Genomic DNA, 22,967 nt, shown 5'->3' with positions numbered 1-22,967 from the left:
CAAATCTAATACCTGGCCAGGTTTGTTACCCAGTACCAAATCTAATGTAGCCTCACCCCTTGCTGTCCTGCCTACATACTGTGTCAGGAGACCCTCCTGCACACACTGGACAAAAACTGACCCATCTAAAGTACTTGAACTTTAGTATTTCCAGTCAAATTTGGAAAGTTAAAGTCCCCCATGTTGATTTGCCTAGTTATTTATAATTGTTTTCGTATCTTCTACAGTGCTTTTGCTCGTTACCCGAATGGAGTTGTGGTCCATTATTTCTGTTGCAAAGACCGCAAGGTTTGTCCCACAGAGGCATAGATGTGACGAGTCAAAATCAGGATGCAAGACCCTCCTGTGTTCTCAGTCGACATTTGAACAAGATGAACTTTCAGATAGGTGGCCTGACTCTGTGTTAGAGGATGAGTGGGCAGATGGTATGCACTGTGTAATATATTGTTAGTTTCATTAATATTGTGTACAGAAACTGATATTGGCATGGATGCTCTATACTTACATTTGTGAATTGCTGAGAAATTGGAAGCTAACTTCTGTGTACAGTTGTATATTTGACCTTTGCCATTTCCAGAAAATAGTTGCACTAAATCCAGAGAGTCTGAAAGAGCACTGTCTGAGTGCTTCAGGTTTTTTTTTTAAAGACTCTATTTTTGGACTTCTCTAGAGATTAAATTCCTTATGAAGAGGTGTGACATTTTGAGGGTTTACCTTAAATCTTCTGTTCAGATTGTAATTTCATCCTTTATTTGCACCTTGCATTTATTATGAGTGTTGTGTGCCTTGTTCTAACATGCAAAAAAAAACTAAGCTTTCATAGTGATGCATTATGTATATAAATAACATGTTCATGACTAGTATGGACTCCATTCCATGCTACAACATTTGTCTTCTGACAGTATTGAAGCCATGCAGCTCATCTGATGATTTCTCTAATTTGGAATCTTGAATCCATATGTTAACAAAATTGGGTGTATCTTGTAACTTATCTTCACACGTGCTTAGAAGTCTAGTTTGAATTGAAAAAATAATTTTGTTGTGCAAAATACCACTTTAGATTTCTTTCACTTTTAAATCTCACTTATTAAAGTAACTTGTAATTTGAAGTACAAAACCAATCCCCGCCTCTTTGGCTGGGAAGCAATTTTGTAGTTGCACTTGATTTGTTTCCCTTCATCATCTGCCTATCTGAATTGAAAGAAGAAACAAAACCCAAGGATTTTTAACTGCTGATTGCCAGTATTTGAAGTGGAAATTCTGAGTTTATGAATGTCAGATAAGAATATGACTAAGTTCAGTGGTGATCCTCTGCACCATTCCTCCAGAACTATTGGACAAAAATCAGTACCCAGGCAATATGAATGATCTACCAGAGGACTATGGGACTGCTGCAATCTTGTCTTTTGGTTACAATCAGTTCTGCTGTAATGCATGTTTCATCAATGCGAATTGGCTTTAACGCAATTGAAGAATTTAGGCCATTATTTGTAGAGAACAAACTTTCCTAACCTGTATTAGGTATAATACGATCCCAGCCCATTAGTTTAAATGATGCTGCTGCTATGAGTTTTTCTTATAATGTGGGATCGCATGGAAACGGAACTATCATGTTACATCAGAACTGACTGCGTAGTAATGACTAAAAAAGTAAATTTTAAACAGTATTCAAAATGAATGGGAATGTTTTTGTGTATCTGGCTAAATGCAATTGGTGATGTCTGGTTGTCAAAATGAATTTGTTCCAGTATAAATCCTGTTGAGTGCTTAGAACCAAGTTTGAATTTTAATATTTAGCGGATGGTTAGATTTTGGAAATGGGTTTATAGTTTTGTTTCAAAAATTGTTGCTGTTTCTAAAGTGGAAGATGTTGAAAATTGTCTTTCTGCACGTTCTCATCTGAATTCTATACATGCCATCTATTCCAATGAGCTGGGATACTGTAAAATCACGTAAATTCTGATCAATTATTTACTTTTGACAACACTTTTAAGAACAGTATGTGGAAACAAAAGTTGAAGACTAGAAAATGGAGTTTGAAGAAGTAATTTGTTATTGATTATTCCGGATAGTAAGCCTCAAGGGTACAAAACATCCATGTCAGTTTTGCATGTCAGTCTTTCGGTACACTATTCTGAATTGTTATGTTGATCCTAAATTTAGGATTAATTTAGGTACTCGAGTAATAGTCAAATTTTTTTCGACCTTTTAAGATTATATTCATACCTGTCAAAATTCATACCATATTGTTAGCAGAAATCCAACTATCTCTAAACAAATAAAGAAAAATGAACAATGAATTTCAGTAATTCTGAAAACCCGAAGTGGAACACAACGGCCAGCGGACTAGAAGACTGGGAGCATAGCGAAACAACTGGCAGACTGGAAAGCTGGAGTGGGACGTGACGACCAGCACACTGATTCATCTGTTATCTATGAAGAACTATGGTCGACTTTTGCATGAGATATGTGGAAAATTCCAGATTATTTGGCCAAAAATAGGGGGTTGACTTTTACATGAGAGCGACAATACTCGAGTATATATGTTAATTCCTAATGGCCTTATTGCATTATTGCATTTCAACTTGGAGCCCCCAAGTTGAAAAATAGAAAATAGACCGAAGCTTGCTTGCATGGCAAACCTCCATAAAATTATCAGCTGGACAAAGGAAAAACAAGTAGGTTAAGGAAGTTGTGGATATCAATATACTGAATTCTGTCTTCTGGAGAACAAACAAAAATCCAGACTGACCATAGATCTGCATTGTGTCTAAATGTTGGAGTGCTCACCTACTTAAATTGGGATAATATCTGGAAGAACAGAAATAATTTGGAAGGCAGAGATAAGGCGTTAATCATGGATAAAATATTTAAATGGACTACTTGTGCAACAGATGACATCACATTAACAATACAGCAAGTCCTCATTTAATGTTGTGTAGGGTTCCTGGAAATGATAACTTTCAGTGAAACTTTGTTGCAGTTGGGTTTCGCCAGACCTATTTTATCAGAGCAAAACAATTATACCAAGTTTAAATATTTTGCATTACTAAATTTCTACATTGGTGAATGAAATAATGTATAAAAGGATAAACAATAAAAGTGTAACTTGCTACTTATAGTACCTTCTTTTCACCAGTATTCCTGCTTCCTAACCCTTCTGCTCCTTTTCCTCCTGGTTGGTCCAGACCCTTCGTGAGCCATGGCCTCTGACCTTTCCTCTGACCACTTTTCCTGGTTTACGTTCCCACTCAAGATCCAGAAGCTGGAGCTGCAGTGTTATCGAAGCGAGAGTCCTGATTGTTCAGATGTGCTGGGGCTTTTGCAGTATTTTTTCAAATGTTCCCACTTGCATCTCCTTAACCCTCACTTTGAGCATGGTTTGGGAGAAGGCAGGAGCAGCTTTGAAAATAATGTGATGATCACATGAATTACAAAAGACCCAGCAGCGCTCAACCATAGGTGCTTGCACTTCCACAATATTAGGCCCTCAACTTTGGATCAAATCTGGATCATGAATGGGAATGCAGAGATGTAAGTAGAGCATGGGTGAGCTAAGGAGTGAGAATAAGGTTATAACCCATAGGTTGACAAATGGGGAGAAGTCATTACCTAAAGCTTCAAGGGGGCAAGAAAGGGGGCAATTCTGAGGACAAGGAGCAAATGCAGTGTCAATAGTTTTGTGCAGGAATCAATGTTAAAACAAATTTTGCAATGCTGAACAGGATGATGGACCCAATTAACTTTCTGACATTAAAGTGAAATTATATCGAACAGGGTAACTTCAAATGAGGTCTTTCTGTATTACATTCTGCACCATGCAGACAATAAAGGAAGTTGATTGAATAGTGATGATTAGGCACCAATTTTTAAAAATTTAACGGTGACACGGAGAATGTGGCAGCTTGATATTGCTTTCCATATTTATTGAATTTAGATCTGTGTGATCATGTTTGAATGTGATTAATTTTTCTGTGTTTCATATTTTGTACTTAAAGTTGTCCAGTATATGCTTGTGAATGAGAATTTTTTATTAACTATCCAGAATGAAGCATCAATGGCTGAGTGGAATTCAGCTCTGACTGGGTCTTGACTTCCATTTTTTGCTATCAATAGAATTTTGAATTTAGTTGGAATGACTTCCATTCGGTTATACATGTTTGCATATTCACCAAGGAAAACTTCATTATTTACAATAAATTGATATTTGTTTGTTTATTTTGAAAGGTCCTGTAAAAAAACACGTATACTAGACAAGTTAAAGTGGAATTTCTGGATAGAGATGCATTTGTTCCTCCAGGACTGTTTGCATGTTATTGTGACCATTACGGTCCCTTTATCTGCCACGTCTGTGTTTTTGCAGCAAAAGTAAAAGTTGGGTAATGTTATTGCCTAATCTGCAAAATTTCTGACTCATTAAAATATAGTGCTCCTTTTTACCTGAAATCTGTCTGAACATAGATAATTTTTAAAACCTTTTCTCTTCCTGAGAGAAATCAAAAGTTGGTCATTCAAGGTCACTGACTTTTAAGGTTACATTTAGTACCTCGTTAGCGTTTTTCCTGTGCCTCCCCTCCCAAGTAAAAGATAGAATATTGAAATTCTAGGCACCTCATTGGTAGAAATAGTTTGTGTTCTTACCTCAATATTTGACTGTTGTATTTACAAAACCTTCCAATTCTGCAATAGATTTGTGCTTGACTAGTGAAGTAAGCCTGTGTTCGGTAAAGTGATCGCATCTAATACAATTTTGGGACAGAATAAGACTAGATCATAGTCTACGTATAGGGATTTTCATTATTCCAATGGGCAAATATGCAACCAATAATCATAATTAGGTTCACATATGAATTATGCCTCCATATCTAAGTATTGGAGAACAGTTGGCACCTGTGAATCCGCACTTTTACATTAGTGCCTTCAGTACATGATGGAAGTAAGCAAGGTGGTACAAGTACTTATAAGCCATAAGTTACAGCTTAGTTTTACTATAGTTAATGTTGTGAATATTGCCATAATTGTTTCTCTCCCACTTCCTCCACTGAACAATAGCTGTCAACCTCTTCTCACAGCAGGTCTCACCAATGTAAACTGGAGTTGACTCTTCAACTGCAAAGTGCATGGATGCAGTGGCTGTTAACAGATCTAGTGACGTGAACTTGCAATTTTCTGAATCAAAATATGGGAGTATGAAATACTAACTGAAATAAAGACACAGTACGATAGAGAAATAATTCACATAGCAGTTTTTTTTAAATGATCTGAAGTGCCTAAATGTGGAGGGAGAAAAACATTTTCATCAACTGCCATCATATTTCTAGTTAGTCTTAACTACTGCACACCATTCTGATCTTCTGTCTTATTGCAAGGCATTGCTATGGAGATGTTAAGGGAAAATACTGTCAATATTAACAACAGGTGCTTTTCAGTTATTTTTGGAAAAATCAACTCTTCTCTGCTCACACTCCAGAAGTTCTACGTTTTGATAGTGCTATGTCACACCTAACCTCTAATGATTGAAAAGCTTGTGCACTTTTTAGCCTTTTTAGAAATTAAAGATTTGCTCAACAGCGATTCTGATGACTTCTGTATTTTGTGTTCATCTCAAATGCTTTTGTATTATTTTAAGCTATATTTGTACGTTTGTATAAATGAAAATCATTTTTATGTTCCATTTTACTTGATCTGCTTTACTGAAAAAAAAATAGAAAATGAAATAGCGAAGAATGCTTATGACTCTAAATATTGTTTAGTTATAGAAATGCATTTTTGGAAAATCATGGAATGTGCATTTAATGGAATTCTTCTTAAAAATATTTAGGTTCATAGTGTAAGCTGATTTAGGTTCTCTCTTTTGAAACAGAAATTAGAATGCAGTAACAGCTACAATATCCCTGGCTTTAGGAATGAAATGCCACCCTGATTACTACCCTGTTGGGCACTTTCAGTTCATACGTTAAGATGTCAGCTGAGTGGTGAGGCTTAGCTATAATAGCGTCTGAAGGCACGTAAATTCTCAGCACTGATTGACTCCAACCATAAGTGAAGTATGAGAAGACAGCACATTGTTTACCTAGTTAAGGCCTTAAAAAGAGGCTAAAAAGAATCTAAAATTGAGATTTAATGCAATGAGCAATTGTTTTCACTCTTTTTCATTGAGAGAAATATTTATTTTATAAGAAATTACTGGATTAGCATTTACGATAATTTTGACTAGTTGATTTATTTTTGTCAAATTACACAGCTTTGAATCATATAAATCCTATATGGAGTCATAGAGATGTACAGCATGGAAATAGACCCTTCGGTCCAACCTGTCCATGCCGACCAGATATCCCAACCCAATCTAGTCCCACCTACCAGCACCCGGCCCATATGCCTCTTAAATATTGCAATTAACCAGCTCCACCACTTCCTCTGGCAGCTCATTCCATACACACATATGTGTGAAAAAGTTGCCCCTTAGGTCTCTTTTATATCTTTTCCCTCTCACCCTAAACCTATGCCCTGTAGTTCTGGACTCCCCACCCCAGGGAAAAGACTTTGCCCATTTACCCTATGCATGCCCCTCATAATTTTGTAAACCTCTGTAAGGTCACCCCTCAGCCTCTGATTCAAGGAAAACAGCCCCAGCCTGTTCACCCTCTCCCTATAGCTCAAATCCTCCAACCCTGGCAGCATCCTTGTAAATCTTTTCTGAACCCTTTCAAGTTTCACAACATTTTTCCAATAGGAAGGAGACCAGAATTGCATGCAATGTTCCAACAGTGGCCTAACCAATGTCCTGTACAGCGCAACATGACCTTCCAACTCCTGCACTCAATATTCTGGCCAATCAAGGAAAGCATACCAAGCGCCGCCTTCACTATCCTATCTACCTGCGACTCCACTTTCAAGGATTCCACTTGGAATCTACGACTCCAAGGTCTGTTTGTCCTGTAATGCTCCCTGGGAACCTGCCATTAAGTGTACAAGTCCTGCTAAGATTTGCTTTCCCAAAATGCAGCACCTTGCATTTCTCTGAATTAAACTCCATCTGCCACTTCTCAGCCCATTGGCCCATCTGGGCAAGATCCTGTTGTAATCTGAAGTAACCCTCTTCGATGTCCACTACACCTCCAATTTTGGTATCCTCTGCAAACTTACTAACTGTACCTCTTGTGCTCGCATCCAAATCATTTATGTAAATGACAAAAAGTAGAGGACCCATAACCGATCCTTGTGGCACTCCATTGGTCACAGACCTCCAGTCTGAAAAACAACCCTCCACCACCACCCTCTGTCTTCTACCTTTGAGCCAGTTCTGTTTTAAACTGGCTAGTTCTCCCTGTATTCCATGAGATCTAACTTTGCTAATCAGTCTCCCATGGGGAACCTTGTCGGAACACCTTACTGAAGTCCATATAGATCACATCTACAGCTCTGCCCTCATCAATCCTCTTTATTACTTCCTCAAAAAACATAATCAAGTTTGTGAGACATGAAGCCATGTTGACTATCCCTAATCAGTCCTTGCCTTTCCAAATACGTATACATTCTGTCCCTCAGGATTCCCTCCAACATCTTGCCCACCACCGACATCAGGCTCACTGGTCTATAGTTCCCTGGCTTGTCCTTAACACTCTTCTTAAAGAGTGACACCACATTAGCCAGCCTCCAGTCTTCCGGCACCTCACCTGAGACCATCAATGATACAAATATCTCAACAAGAGGCCCAGAAATCACTTCTCTAGCTTCCCAAAGAGTTTGAGGTATACCTGATCAGCTCCTGAGGATTTATCCACCTTTGTGTTTCAAGACATCCTGCACTTTCTGCTCTGTAATTTGGACATTTTGCAAAGTGTCACTATCTATTTCCCTACAAACTATATCTTCCATATCCTTTTCCACAGAAAATACTGATGCAAAATACTCGTTTAGTATCTCCCCCATTTTCTGTCGCTCCACACAAAGGCCGCCTTGCTGATGTTTGAGGGGCCCTATTTTCTCCCTGGTTACAAAAGTCGGTGGAGTTGTGGATAGTGAGGAAGGAAGTGGTAGGTTACAGCGGGATATAGATAAGTTGCAGAGCTGGGCGGAAATGTGGCAAATGGAATTCAATGTAGCTAAGTGCGAAGTCGTTCACTTTGGTAGGAATAACAAGATGATGGATTACTGGGCTAATGGTAGGCTACTTGGTAGTGTGGATGAGCAGAGGGATCTTGGTGTCCATGTACACAGATCTCTGAAAGTTGCCACCCAGGTAAATAGTGCTGTGAGGAAGGCATATGGTGTACTGGGCTTTATTGGCAGAGGAATTGAGTTCCGGAGTCCTGAGGTCATGTTGCAGTTGTATAAGACTCTGGTGCGGCCTCATCTGGAGTATTGTGTGCAGTTTTGGTCGCCATACTATAGGAAGGATGTGGAAGCTTTAGAACGAGTGCAGAGGAGGTTTACCAGGATGTTGCCTGGAATGGTAGGAAAATCTTATGAGGAAAGGCTGAGGCACTTGGGGCTGTTCTCATTGGAGAAGAGAAGGTTTAGGGGAGATCTGATAGAAGTGTATAAGATGATTAGGGGTTTAGATAGGGTAGATACTAAGAACCTTTTACCGCTAATGGAGTCAGGTGTTACTAGGGGACATAGCTTTAAATTAAGGGGTGGTAGGTATAGGACAGATGTTTGGGGTAGATTCTTCACACAGCGGGTTGTGAGTTCATGGAATGCCCTGCCCGTATCAGTGGTGAACTCTCCTTCTTTATGGTCATTTAAGCGGGCATTGGATAGGCATTTGGAAGTTATTGGGCTAGTATAGGTTAGGTAGGATTCGGTCGGCGCAACATCGAGGGCCGAAGGGCCTGTACTGCGCTGTATCCTTCTGTGTTCTATGTTCTATGTTCTACCCTTTTGTTCTTAACGTATTTGTAAAAACCCTTTGGATTCTCTCCTTAATTATATTTGCCAAAGCTATCTCATATCCCTGTTTTGCCCTCCTGATTTCTCTCAAGTATACTCCTTCTGCCTTTGTATTCTTCTAAGGATCTATCCTGTCTATACCTAACATATGCTTCCTTCTTTTTCTTAACCAAATCCTCAATTTCTTTAGTCATCCAGCATTCCCTATACCTACCAGCCTTTCCTTTCACCCTAACAGGAATATACTTTCTCTGGATTCTCTTTATCTCATTTCTGAAGGCTTCCTGTTTTCCAGCTGTACCTTTACCTATGAACATCTGCCCCCAATCAGCTTTTGAATGTTCTTGCCTAATATGTCAAAATTGGCCTTTCTCCAATTTAGAACTTCAACTTTTAGATCTGGTCTATCCTTTTCCATCACCATTTTAAATCTAATAGAATTATGGTCGCTGGCTCCAAAGTGCTCCTCCACTAACTCCTCAGTCACCTGCCCTGCCCTATTTCCCAAGAGTAGGTCAAGTTTTGCACCTCCTCTAGTAGCTACATTCACATTCTGAATCAGAAAATTTTCTTGTGTATGCTTAACAAATTCCTCTCCATCTAAACCCTTAACACTATGGTAGTCCTAATCTATATTTGGAAAGTTAAATTTCCCTACCATAACCACCCTATTATTCTTACAGATAGCTGAGATCTCCTTTCAAATTTGTTTCTCTGTTTCCCTCTGACTATTAGGAGGTCTATAATACAATCTCAATAAGGTGATCATCCTTTCTTATTTCTCAGTTTCACCCAAAAAACTTCCCTGGATGTATTTCCATGAATATCGTCCCTCAGCACAGCTGTAATGCTATCTCTCATCGAAAACACCACTCCCCCTCCTCTCTTGCCTCCCTTTCTGTCCTTCCTGAAGCATTTGTGTGATGGAACATTAAGCTGCCAGTCCTGCCCATCCCTGAGCCATGTTTCCGTAATTGCTATGATATCCCAGTCCCATGTTCCTAACCATGCCCTGAGTTCATCTGCCTTCCCTGTTAAGCCCCTTGCATTGAAATAAATGCAGTTTAATTTATTAGTTCAACCTTGTCCCTGCCTGCCCTGACTGTTTGACTCACTTCTGGTCTCAACTGTACCAGTCTCAGATTGACCTCTTTCCTCACTATCTCCCTGGGTCCCACCCACCCCAGCACCTTACTAGTTTAAATCCTCCCAAGCAGCTCCAGCAAATTTCCCTCCTATTATATTTGTCCCCTTTCAATTTAGGTGCAATCTGTCCTTTCTACCCCAAAAGAGATTCCAATCATCCAAAAATATGAATCCTTCTCCCATACACCAGCTCCTCAGCCATGCATTCATGGGATGGCTGAGGAGCTGGTGTATGGGAGCTCCTCCTATTCCTGCTCTCACTAGTTCGTAGCACCAGGAGTAATCCAGATATTGCTACTCTTGAGCACCTTTTTAAGTTCCTGCCTAAAACTCTGCAATCGCCCTTCAGACTCTGTTCCTTTTCCCTTTTTATGTCGTTGGTTCCAATGTGGACAATGATCTCTTGCTGGCCCCCCTCCCTCTTGAGAACATTCTGCACCCTCTCTGAGACATCCTTGATCCTGGCACCAGGGAAGCAACACACCATTCTGATTTTTCGCTGCTGGCCACAGAAACGTTTGTCTATACCTCGGACTAGAGAATCTCCTAACACAATTGATCTCTTGGAATCCGACATACCCCTTGTTGCATTAGAGCCAGTCTCAATACCAGAAACTTGGCTGTTCATGCTATGCTCCCCCGAGACTCCATCCCCACCCCTACATTTTCCAAAACAGCATACTCGTTTGAAATATCTTCAGTTAACTTGCATGCTGAGAGGTTGCTTGCCAGCAATGCTGTTGCTCTCGAATAAAGGTAAGATGATGGCATGCAGCATGTTAATTAGCATGCAGACCATTTTTTTGGATTGTTTTGCAATGTCTTTTTAAAATCAGTTGGCAAAGAGCAGTGCTGTCGATGTGAACTTCTGCTAAATAGCAATAGACTGGATGGTAGGTTCCTGATCTTTCATGGGGGAATTGGAGTCTGGGAGTAATATTGTCTCAAATAGAGAATATCCGATTGGAGGACGAACCTAAATATATATAGTCTTTTGTTCCATATTGTACTTTCTCATTGCAATTTAGCACAACTTAAGCTTAAATCTAGAAGTAGTTCATTCAGATAAGTGTTTGGTCAACATTGAGGGCAGTAAATTTTAGAATAAACTAACAATAAACCTAAACAAACTGAAGGGGAGGAATAGTAGAAACATGAAACCAGCTATCAACATAAGTTTGAATGTATCTTAGAAATAATATGAGTGGCTGGAAAGCAGAAGTTTTAAGGTACTGTGCAGCTGTGCCACTGACCAAGTGGACTGAACTACAGTCCCCTCCCAGGATTGGCTGGGATGCTACAATTTCAAAGCCTATAAGCAAAAGAAAGGACTAGTCGTCAAGATTCTCAGTCATGTCCACTATTTCTACTATGTAAATGACTCAATTCTTAGTCAGTTCTTTGAGCTGTACTTCCATAAGTAGCCTAATGACATTCAGTTCTGTGTTTACAAGTTAAACAATGCCCACTTTTGTGATTCCAGGATTGTACTGGTTCCCACGTGGCTTTATTGTTGCAAATGTTAGAAACGTCAATGAAAAAAGCTGGAAAATTTGCAAGGAAATGGGAAGAAAATATCTGCCTTTGATCCTACATGAGGATATCACAATTAGCAGGAAATGGAAAAAATAAACAATATCCTGTGTCTCTGTTGGTACTATTTTAGCTGGCTTTGGTTATGTATATAAGTCATGCAGCACTGTAGCATAATGGTTATATTACTGAATAGAGCAGAAGTATGGATTAATGATCTGGATATATGAGTTTATGTCCCACCATACCAACTGGGGAATTGAAGTTTAGTTAATTATGTAAAACTAGAATTAAATAAAGCTACTATTAATAATGGTGATCATGTCATTAAAAACGGGGTAAAAACAATGACTGCAGATGTTAGAAACCAGATTCTGGATTAGTGGTGCTGGAAGAGTACAGCAGTTCAGGCAGCATCCAAGTCACAGCAAAATCGACATTTCGGGCAAAAGCCCTTCATCCCTCCTGATATACGGCTTTTGCACGAAACGTCGATTTCGCTGCACCTTGAATGCTGCCTGAACTACTGTGCTCTTCCAGCACCACTAATCCAGAATGTCATTAAAAATGTCAGGTTTCACTGTGCTGTTCAGGGAATGAAATCTGGCATTCTCAATTACTTTGGCTTTCAAATTATTTTAGACCCACAGCAGTATAGTGCTGCCCTCTGAAATAGTCAGTTATAATAAACTGCTATGAAAATGTCTAATAAGAATAAACCAATTGATCTGAGGGTCGGAACAGTTTAGAAGTTAATGAAAAAAAACTATCGGGTTGATTCAGAAGGAGAAAGTAGAGTATGAGTATAAATCTGCAGAAAGGATAAGAACTGACTCTAAAAGTTTCTATAAGCATGTAAAGAGAAAAATGTGTCCCTGCTAGAAACAGGTAAACAATGGGGAACACAAATCACTGACAAACTATTAAATTCATACTTCGCTTCTGTCTCTTCACAAAGGAGGGCACAAATAATGTACTGGAAATTATGGGGAACACAGGGTTTAGTGAGAGGGAGGCTGAAGCAAATCTGTATTTGCTGAAGCAAATCTGTATGTGAGCCAGCAGTGCTAACCACTGAGCCACCATGCCATCCATTAATGGAGACGTTAATGGGATTGAAGACTGATAAATCCCGAGAGCCTGACAATCTATGTTCAAGAGTACTTAATGAAGTGCTCCTTGAAATTGTATACGCAGTGGTGGTCATCTTCAACTGTAAAATTAGCTCACATGGGATTAAAGGATACTGTATTGAGATGGAGAGAAAATTGGTTAGCAGACCAAAAACAAAGAGTAGGAGGAATAAGTTAATCTATTTCTGAATGGTAGGCAGTGACTAACGGAGTACTAGAGGTTCAGTGGTAGGACTGCAGCTCTTCACAATATATATGAATGATTTATATGAGGGAACTAAATGTATTATCTCAAAATTTGCAGATGACACCAAGCTGGGTGGCAGAGTGAGCTGCAAGAGGGTTGCAGTGTGAGTTGGGCAGGCTGAGTGGGCAAATGCACAGCATATGCAATATACTATGGATAAATGTGACGTTATCCATTTTAGTAGCAAAAATAGCAAGGCAAATTAATTTTTGGCCATAAATTGCAAGAAGGGAATGTTGAGCGGGACCTGAAGGTCCTTGTGCACCAATTGCTGAAAGCCAACACACAGGTGCAGCCGGAAGTAGAGGGCAAACAACTTTGGCTTTCATAGTGAGAGGATTCCAGTGCAGGAACAAAGATGTCTTGCTGCAGGAGAAAGTGAGGACTGCTGGAGATCAGAGTCTAGAGTGTCTTGCCAGAAAAGCACAGCAGGTCAGACAGCATCCAAGGAGCAGGAGAATCGACATTTTGGGCGTAAGCCCTTCATTCCTGATCTTGCTGTCTTGCCGTAGGGCATTGGTGAGGCCACACCTGGAATAGTGTGTGCAATTTTGCTTTCGTCTGAGAAAGAAGACTCTTGCAAAAGAGAGTGCAGCAACAAGTTTACCAAATTGATTTCTGGGTGGCCAGGTTAATTCTTGTTGAGAGATTGAGTCAGTTAGGATTGTATTCACTGGAGTTTAGAAGAACAAGGAGGGTATCTCCTTGAAACCTGTAAGATTTTTAACAGGAAAAGGCAGGTGAGATGCAAGGAGGATGTTCTGATGGTGGGGGAGACCAGAACCAGAGTTAATAGTTTAAGAATAAGCCAACTGAGATGAAAAATGTCTTCACCTAGAAAGTGATCAGCTTCTGGAATTCACTCTCTCAGAATGTGCTTGAAACCAAAACATGTTTTCAAGAAGGAGATAGATACAGCTCTTGTGGCTAAAGAGATCAAGGGATATAAAGGGAGGAGAGGCTTTAACTATTGAGCTTGATGCTCACCTATGATTATAATGAATGATGAAGCAGGCTCAAGGGGCAGTTGGCCTACTCCTGCTCCTATCTTCTATGTTTCTATGTAAATATTTTGCCATTAAAGTTGATTAAATGTTACCACCCACCCTCCCATAACTATGAAAAATAGTCACCTATTTTGATCATGTCTAGATTCTATAGGTCTCAATCCTTGGCTTCCTGTTACTTAGAGTTGAAGTTCTCCAATCACAGTTTTTTCATCTTCGTGGAAGTCCATCTACCATGATCATACAAACCTTCAATTCTTTTTCATCAGTTCATAACTACCAGCCTTTTCGATTTGAATTATTATACTCTTGGTTCCATATTTAATTCAGTTTTTGTGGTTCTGTTCGCCGAGCTGGAAGTTTTGCTGCAAACGTTTCGTTCCCTGGCTAGGGAACATCATCAGTGCTATTGGAGCCTCCTGTGAAGCGCTGCTTTGATGTTTCTTCCGGTATTTATATTGGTTTGTTCTTGCCGCTTCCGGGTGTCAGTTTCAGCTGTAGTAGTTTGTATGTGGGGTCCAGGTCGATGTGTCTGTTGATGGATGTTCTTGCCGCTTCCGGATGTCAGTTTCAGCTGTAGTGGTTTGTATATGGGGTCCAGGTCCATGTGTCTGTTAATGGAGTTTGTGGATGAATGCCATGCCTCTAGGAATTCCCTAGCTGTTCTCTGTCTGGCTTGTCCTATGATGGTAGTGTTTTCCCAGTCAAATTCATGTTCCTGGTTGTCTGAGTGTATGGCTACTAGGGATAGCTGGTCGTGTCGTTTTGTGGCTAGCTGATGTTCATGGATGCGGATTGTTACCACACACCTTACATTCAACAATCAGATATATGAACAAATCAACGGAACACCCATGGGATCACCAATCTCAGGACTCATAGAGGCAGTTATGCAAAGGTTAGAACATACAGCCCTACCACAAATCCAACCCAAACTCTGGATCAGATACGTCGATGACACCTTTGTAATCATCAAAAACACAGAAATAGAAAAAACACACCGAATCATCAACGCCACACTCACAGGAATACGATTCACAAGAGAAGAGGAAAAGGATAGCCAACTCCCATTCCTAGACGTGTTAGTAGAGAGAACACCCAACGGAGAATTCACCACAAGGGTACACAGGAAACCAACACACACAGACCAAGTCCTAAACTATGAAAGTAACCACCCCAACACACACAAACGAAGCTGCATCAGGACACTATTCAAAAGAGCCACAACACACTGCAGTACACCAGAACTGCGAAAAGAGGAAGAGGAACACCTATACAAGGTATTCGCCAAAAACGGAAACCCACGCAACTTTATCACCAGATGCCTAAGAGATAGACCACGGAACGAGGACATGCCACAACCAAAAGGACTAGCCACACTACCATACGTCAGGAGCGTCTCAGAACTGACAGCCAGACTACTGCGATCCTTAGGACTCATAACAGCACACAAGCCAACTTCCACACTCAGACAACAACTCACTAGAACAAAGGACCCAATAGCCAGCACGAGCCAAACTAACGTAGTTTACAAAATACCATGCAAGGACTGCACAAAACACTATATAGGACAAACAGGAAGACAACTAACAATCCGCATCCATGAACATCAGCTAGCCACAAAACGACACGACCAGCTATCCCTAGTAGCCATACACTCGGACAACCAGGAACATGAATTTGACTGGGAAAACACTACCTTCATAGGACAAGCCAGAGAGAGAACAGCCAGGGAATTCCTAGAGGCATGGCATTCATCCACAAACTCCATTAACAGACACATGGACCTGGACCCCATATACAAACCACTACAGCTGAAACTGACACCCGGAAGCGGCAAGAACATCCATCAACAGACACATCGACCTGGACCCCACATACAAACTACTACAGCTGAAACTGACACCCGGAAGCGGCAAGAACAAACCACTATAAATACCGGAAGAAACATCAAAGCAGCGCTTCACAGGAGGCTCAAATAGCACTGATGATGTTCCCTAGCCAGGGAACGAAACGTTTGCAGCAAAAACTTCCAGCTCGGCGAACAGAACCACAACAACGGACACCCGAGCTACAAATCTTCAACCAGACTTTAATTCAGTTTCTTCAGGCAAAAGAACCACCGTGGGTCCTATCTGCACTATTCTTTTTATTGCTTATGTGGAAATCATCTAGTTTTGTTATTTTGCCTGTTCTTGTTTTGATCTCTGGTATTTCATTGAACTTCTTGGAGAATTTCTTTACCATTTCCTATTTCCACCTTTGTATTTTTTGGCCCATTTACTTGTCCCATTTCCTATCTGGACTTGTCTCTACTTATTATTAATTTCCATTAATATATTTTGTTGTATTATCAATAATTTCCAGACATCATACTCGAGAGTGAAGTAAAAAACATTCTTAGACTCTTGCCTGCCTTAGACCACATCTGAGACCTAGCACAAGTTTGTGCAAGACCTATCTCCTCTCACAATGGGTCAAAATCTATTGAGACGTGAAAGGTATTAAAATTGTTAAAACAGCTTTGGTTTAAAAAATTGGTTTTGCTGGATTTCAACACGAATTCCACAAATCACATGATTTACAAGTTGGCCAAAAGTTCTGAAAGCTTCTGACAGTATGTAGAAGGGGAATATAGCCAGACTGATTACTCTTATGGGATTTTCCATCTATTGTTTGACTATCACACAAAACATCTTAACAAAGAGGGTTCAGACTCCCAGCTTCGAAGTCCAATTCAATAATACAAGGGGCATCTTGAATCTCATTGTGCTTGCAGTAGTGCTGAAAGAAGCTATCCATCTCCCAAGATATATTATGTCGATTTCCCCAGGGAGGTGGAAACTCCTTTGTTAATGTGAAAAGTTTAGTAATGGCTATCCATTATCTGGCAGTGTCTGGCATTGTGATTTAAACACCTCTGAAATTTGAGAGATTTGATCAATATTTCTGAACTTTTGAGTTGTTTTGCTGTGAAACTCCTTTACAGAGGACTGCACCAGATCGAGACTCTGAATGAAGCTGAAGGCTATAACTCCCTCAAATACCTGTTTACCAAAGGGATCTTGATGCACCTAGAAAACCAATGATCTCCTATCTACTAACCTTGTCAGGAACTCCCATCTCATTTTTGTGGCCTTATCACCAACTGTGAAAGAATTCTTTGACTGCACACTGCAGCCATCCAGACTCTGATCTTAAAGTTAACTGATAACTGCTACTATTTTTTTTGGTTTCAATAATCACAGATGTGAAACTCTGCTCCTGAACATGTACTCAAGAAAGATACAGTGTATGTGTGAAGCCACATAAAACAGGATTGAATATGTGGAATAAATCATCCTGTCACTTTAAAAATTGACTTCAAACAATTAGGGTCTTGGGAAATATGCCTCAGTCTTTTCAAAATTAAACCAATCTGTGGATGGGATGAGCTGCCAGAGGAAGTGCTGGAGTCTGGTACAATTGCAACATTTGGATGGGTAGATAACTAGGAAGGGTTTGGAGGGTTATGGGTCAGATGCTGGCAGGTGGGACTAGATTGGGTTGGGATATCTGGTCGGCATGGACGGGTTGGACCGAAGGGCCTGTTTCCATCCTGTGCATCTCTATTTACAGAGTGGTGGCAGGGAAATAAAAGGATTCAATCTGTGTACTCTATTCTGTAATGCTTTGTGTAATTTAATTGTGACTGACATCTACTCATAAAAGCTAAAAACACCAGTTTAGGAAGTGCTTGCGCATGCTCAATAAGCCTTCCTTTAACACACATGTTACAACTAAAGTCAGATGCAGGCACCAATTTCCTTTCTAGTCAACTCCACTTGTTCAGTCCAATTTTAAATTTAGCCATGTGATGATATGGCTAATTGCATAGATTTTAAACTTTATCTCGCTTAGTATTAGAAGCATTTCAGGCATGTTTCTTTCATAAACAAAGAATAATTAGTTTATTGCAAATAAAACCTTGGGCTGTCCAAAATGATGATGTGATAGCAGTGCTGCATGCAAGCTCTTACCTGTTCCCATCTGCTTTCTTTTTCTTTCGCTTTTTTTCATTTCATTTTTGTTTTCTTCAGCGGCATTGGTGCCGCAGCGAGAGCAGGTCATGTGCAGAATAATGGCAGCCTCCCAGCAATTGGAAGCTGCAGCACCACTAACGTCTTCCCTGCATTCAGGGCCAGCAGCTATGGATTTGTCTAGATAGTGGTACCAGTGAGACATCTCTGAGGGTTCTTGGTACGGTGGCGGCCTGACCTGGCAGCGGAACCGGGGACTCCTGGTGTTGGCCAGACAGTGACGGCAGCATGGTATGCCTGAAGAGGGAACTCCTGGCGTCATCAAGGCAGCAGCAGAGTCAGGAACTCCTGGGTGAAAGGTGAGTGTGGCTTCAGCATGGGTCTCGGTGTCAGCAAGGTAGGCCCAGTAGCAAAGCAACGGTGACTAAAGAGTAGTGACTCCTATGTTGGTGGGCCCTGCACAGACTCTGTCAAGGTAGTGGAGGAGGGGTAGCGACGCAGGTGTTGTGTCGCTGGTGAGTTGACTTGGGATTCATGGAGGTGGCAGAACAAAGACAGACTTTCTTTCAGTTATATTTTTTACTCTTTATTGTTTAACATCTGTCACCATTTTGAATAGTTTGTGTTGTATTTACTGTATTATTCACTATAAATTGCAAGTGACCAATTATTCAATCATTCAAATTCAAATTAAATATTAGATTCTCTACAGTGTGGAAACAGGCCCTTTGGCCCATCAAGTCCACACCAACCCTTCGAAGAGAACCCACCCAGACCCATTTCCCTCTAACTAATGCACCTAACACTATGGGAATTTAGCATGGCTAATTCACCTGGCCTGCACATCTTTGGACTATGGGAGGAAACCGGAGCACCCGGAGGAAACCCATGCAGACACGTGGAGAATGTGCAAACCCCACACAGACAGTCACCCCAAGGCTGGAATCAAATCTGGGTCCCCAGCACTGTGAGGCAGCAGTGCTAATCACAGAGCCACCGTGCTGCCCTTGATATGAATCTTGAATGCTGGCGTAGAATTTCAGAAGAACAGTCAAGTTGGTGGAGTTGGCAGATAGGTGGCAGATGAAGTTCAATGTGGAGAAGTATGAAGTAAATCATTTTGGTAGTAAGAACATGGACACACAATTTTAAATGAAGTTTTCAACTTTTGAGGGGACACAGGAGCACAGGGACCTGGGTGTATGTGTGCACAAGTCATTGAAAGTAGCAAGACAGGTTGAGAAAGCGATTAATAAAGCATACAGTATCTTTTAAATAGCTTTATCAATAGGGGGATAAAGTACAAGAGCGGAGAGGTCACTTGACATTAGGACTATTTACGCTGAAGAGAATGAATTTGACAGGAGATTTGATGGAATTATTCAAAACAATGAACAGAGTAGATGGGGAGAAATTGCTCCCACTAATAAAGAGGATGAGGCATAGATTTAAGTAACTGGTGCAAGCAGCCAACAAAAAAAAAGTGACATCAGGAAAACACTTTTTCATACTAAAATGGTTAAGCCTGCAATGCACTGCCTAAATGTGCAGCTCAATTGTAATATTCTAAAAGGAAACCAGACTGTCGTCCAAGAAAGAAAGAACATGCAGAGATTTGGGGAGAAAGCAGGAGAATGGCACTAAGTGAATTGTTCATTCAGGCAGCCAATGCAAACATAATGCACTGTAAAAATTCTGAGATTCTATAATTGACATTCTATGATCAATTGTCATTAAAAAAAACATCTAGTTACTCACAATCTTTCAGGGAGGAAATGTACAGTCCTTACCTGGCCTGGCCACATGCAACTCCAGAACCACAGCAACTTGACTGACCCTCAACTGCTCTCTGAAATGGCATCCCACCAAATCCCTTGGTCTAAAGGTAATTAGCAATAGGTCACAAATGCTAACGACAGGAATGCTCCATGAAAGAATAAAAGATAAGCCCACAAGATATAGCCTGTCATTCATACACATCTACATTTCTAATACAAGATTATTTTAATAACTGCTCCCATTTTTTTAGTCAGAGGGGCTCATTGGTATACACTCAGTAGTGTATTTCAGAGGTCTACCAGCTCATCATCCACCATTCCCAGGCAATAGGACTTTGATAAGACTCAGTGCTACCCACCATAAGTTCTCCCTCCATTGGCCACTGTTATTCAGTTTTAACCGATCATCTTGTCTGGATCCACGTTTTACTTTATACTTGTCTCATTGTCACCCTTTCCCCTACCTTATTCTATCATCCCTTTTGTCATTTAATCGCTTCTGTCCTCTATCCCGTCACAGGCTTTTCCCATTATCTCCTGCCATTACCTCTATGTGTTTGTATTTAAAACTTAAAATCTTCCAGTATTGATGAAAGGTCACCAATTCAGAACAAATTTGTAACTTTTTATAGAGTTGTTGAGTCATAGTGCTGTACAGCACGGAAACATGACCATTTGGTCCACTTCATATGGAGATGCTGAATAACATACTGAATACTTCCTTTTTCATTCTTGTAACAATTATTAGATAGTAAGTAATGATGTTTATTCTGCTTGATTTTCTTCCCCTTTGCCTCACCCAGGCTAAATTTACAAATTAATATCTGTCAATTGAATGGAGAACAGGGCAGGGACTTTGAGTGCATGCAAAATTCTCAGATTAATGGTTTACTGAAATATCCACGAAACATTTTTCTGGTGTAATGTTCCAAGAAACCACTACCACATTTGTGTTGCAAAATAAAAATTACACAGCCTAGAATGTTGACCATTAAACCAAAAGCTTTGTTTATATAAAGTGGTAGCTGGAGTTAGTATCCTGATTAATTTAAGTTGCATCAGCAGTTACCCGTGCTGAAGGGTTTGACCAGAAATTAGAGCTTTGAGACAAACGTAAGAGATCATATAGAATTCTGCACCTGCAAAACAGTTCACTGAAGACTTTACTCAAATATGCAATGATTATTGACAGAAAAGCATTTAGACTGTCCAAAAAAAACATGTTAAGTTTAGAGTGTTAAGTCATAGAATCCCTACAGTACAGAAACCGGCCATTTGGCGCATCAAGTCCATACCGACCCTCCAAGTCCATACTAGACCCATTCCTCTACACTATTATTCTATGTTTCCCCTGACTAATGTACCTAACCTAAAAAAAAAATCCCTGATCAGTAAGGGCAATTTAGCTTTGTCAACTCACCTGACCTGCATATCTTTGAACTGTGGGAGGAACCCGGAGGAAACCCACGCAGACATAGGGAGAGTGTACAAACCACACATAGACAGCCACCCAAGGCTGGAATTGAACGCGGGTTCCTTGCACTGTGAGGCAGCAGTGCTAACTACTGTGCCACCCACTTGCATTTAGACAATTTCAGGCAAACCCTTCGTCATGCGTATACAGCCCATTTTTAGTGCATTGGGTAGAAATTGTCATATTGGAGGTTTTTAAGAAACTTTCCTTTAAGAAATTTCCTCTTTTATAGATCAGGTGACTATTCCCTTATCCATCCATTTCCTCCACCTTCACAGTCTTTTGCCCTTCCATTTGAGCTGCAAGTTTGTGGTATTCAATACGTTCACCTGTTTAAAAAAATTCCCTTCTTAAAAGTGCTCCCTTAACTAAAAAAAAACTGATGCGCAGGTGTTTAAGTTTCAGTTTGTAGTTTGATAATAATGCTGGCTGGTTCTTGCCTGAGCAAAGGAATTGTACCAGGGTCCCCTTTTTTTTGCCTCCCTCCGTGAATTCTGCCTGTTGTCAGATCTTCAGGTTGAAGTGAAAAGTCTTCTCCTTGTTATTGTTTAATTTCCGCACTTGGTGAATGACCCCCAGTTGGGGAAAAAAAAATGAAATTGTATTTAAAGTGTCAATTTAGCCTGGCTTCAGTCATTGCAGCATACCTACCATGAGGTCACCATCGGTTCCTGCCATTCTGTAACGTTTTTGTTTTGAATGCTTTCTGTGCTTCAATTTCAGCAGGGTTTTTAAATAACCACACAAAGAAAGGATGTGATCAGAGTTGTCATATCCAGCCTGTTAGGCAAGAGATGAAGGTAGGCAAAAGCCACCGTTGAAAATCAGTAGTTCGGAGTGCAGTGAACAGGCTGCAGAAGGATAATATGCTGAGTCACAACGTCAGCAGAAGAAAGGCATAGAATGCATGCTAAAAGTGCTTATTTCCCAGTCCTGTTAATATGAGGCATTACATCTGCATGCTGCTCCAAAATCTGGGCATGTCTGCTGAACTGAGGTTAAGAGACATAAAGAAAAGATTGTTAGGTTGTATTCTATCTCATCTCTAACTTCCAGTCATTTTACCTAACTATTCCTCCCGTTTTGTCTGTAAGTACTTTGTGTTCATTTCCAAAAGAGACACATGAAGCAGACCATGTAAGTTTTAAGAGTGTTGGAAGTAGCGAGTAGTGAAGGATGAATAGGCTTAGTTTCCTTGAAAGTAGATAAATCGCTAGGCTTGGATTAATAGCCCAAATCTTCCAAACGCAACATTCATCAGTAAATTTCTACTCACCCCTTTTTTTTAAACTCTCTTTCCATTCCCCGTATTTCCAAGTTCACTTTGCAATGCTGGGGATTTCGGAAATGCACAGTGTATCTTTTCATCAAACTGAACCCAAGTACTGTAGGTCAATCAGGGAAGCCAAGTCACATTCCTTTTTTTAAAATGAAGAGCATAGAATATAGAACATAGAAAAATACAGCGCAGTACAGGCCCTCGATGTTGCGCCTACCCAAGCCCACCTAACCTACACTCGCCCACTATCCTCCATATGCCTATCCAATGCCCATTTAAATGCCCATAAAGGGGGAGAGTCCACCACTGCTACTGTCAGGGCATTCCATGAACTCACGACTCGCTGAGTAAAGAATCTACCCCTAACATCTGTCCTATACCTACCTCCCCTTAATTTAAAGCTATGTCCCCTCATAATAGCTGACTCCATACATGGAAAAAGGTTCTCATTGTCAA

At 40.4% G+C, this 22,967-nt stretch overlaps 1 protein-coding gene across 1 annotated transcript in view; it reads left to right on the top strand.

The window, feature by feature from the left end:
* The window catches only part of vps39 (VPS39 subunit of HOPS complex), a 98,443-nt gene extending 94,055 nt beyond the window's left edge, over positions 1 to 4,388 (top strand). Inside the window, exon 25 of the mRNA XM_060828743.1 lies at positions 228 to 4,388. Coding sequence (XP_060684726.1) covers positions 228 to 309 — 82 coding nt within the window. The 3' untranslated portion in view covers positions 310 to 4,388. The remainder of the gene's footprint in view (positions 1 to 227) is intronic.
* Positions 4,389 to 22,967: the final 18,579 nt, after the last annotated feature.

This window comes from Hemiscyllium ocellatum, chromosome 8, assembly GCF_020745735.1.
Source record: "Hemiscyllium ocellatum isolate sHemOce1 chromosome 8, sHemOce1.pat.X.cur, whole genome shotgun sequence".
NCBI classification, from domain to species: domain Eukaryota; kingdom Metazoa; phylum Chordata; class Chondrichthyes; order Orectolobiformes; family Hemiscylliidae; genus Hemiscyllium; species Hemiscyllium ocellatum.
The sequence above is the reverse complement of the archived record's forward strand: the minus strand, read 5'-3'. Positions and strand labels throughout refer to the sequence as shown.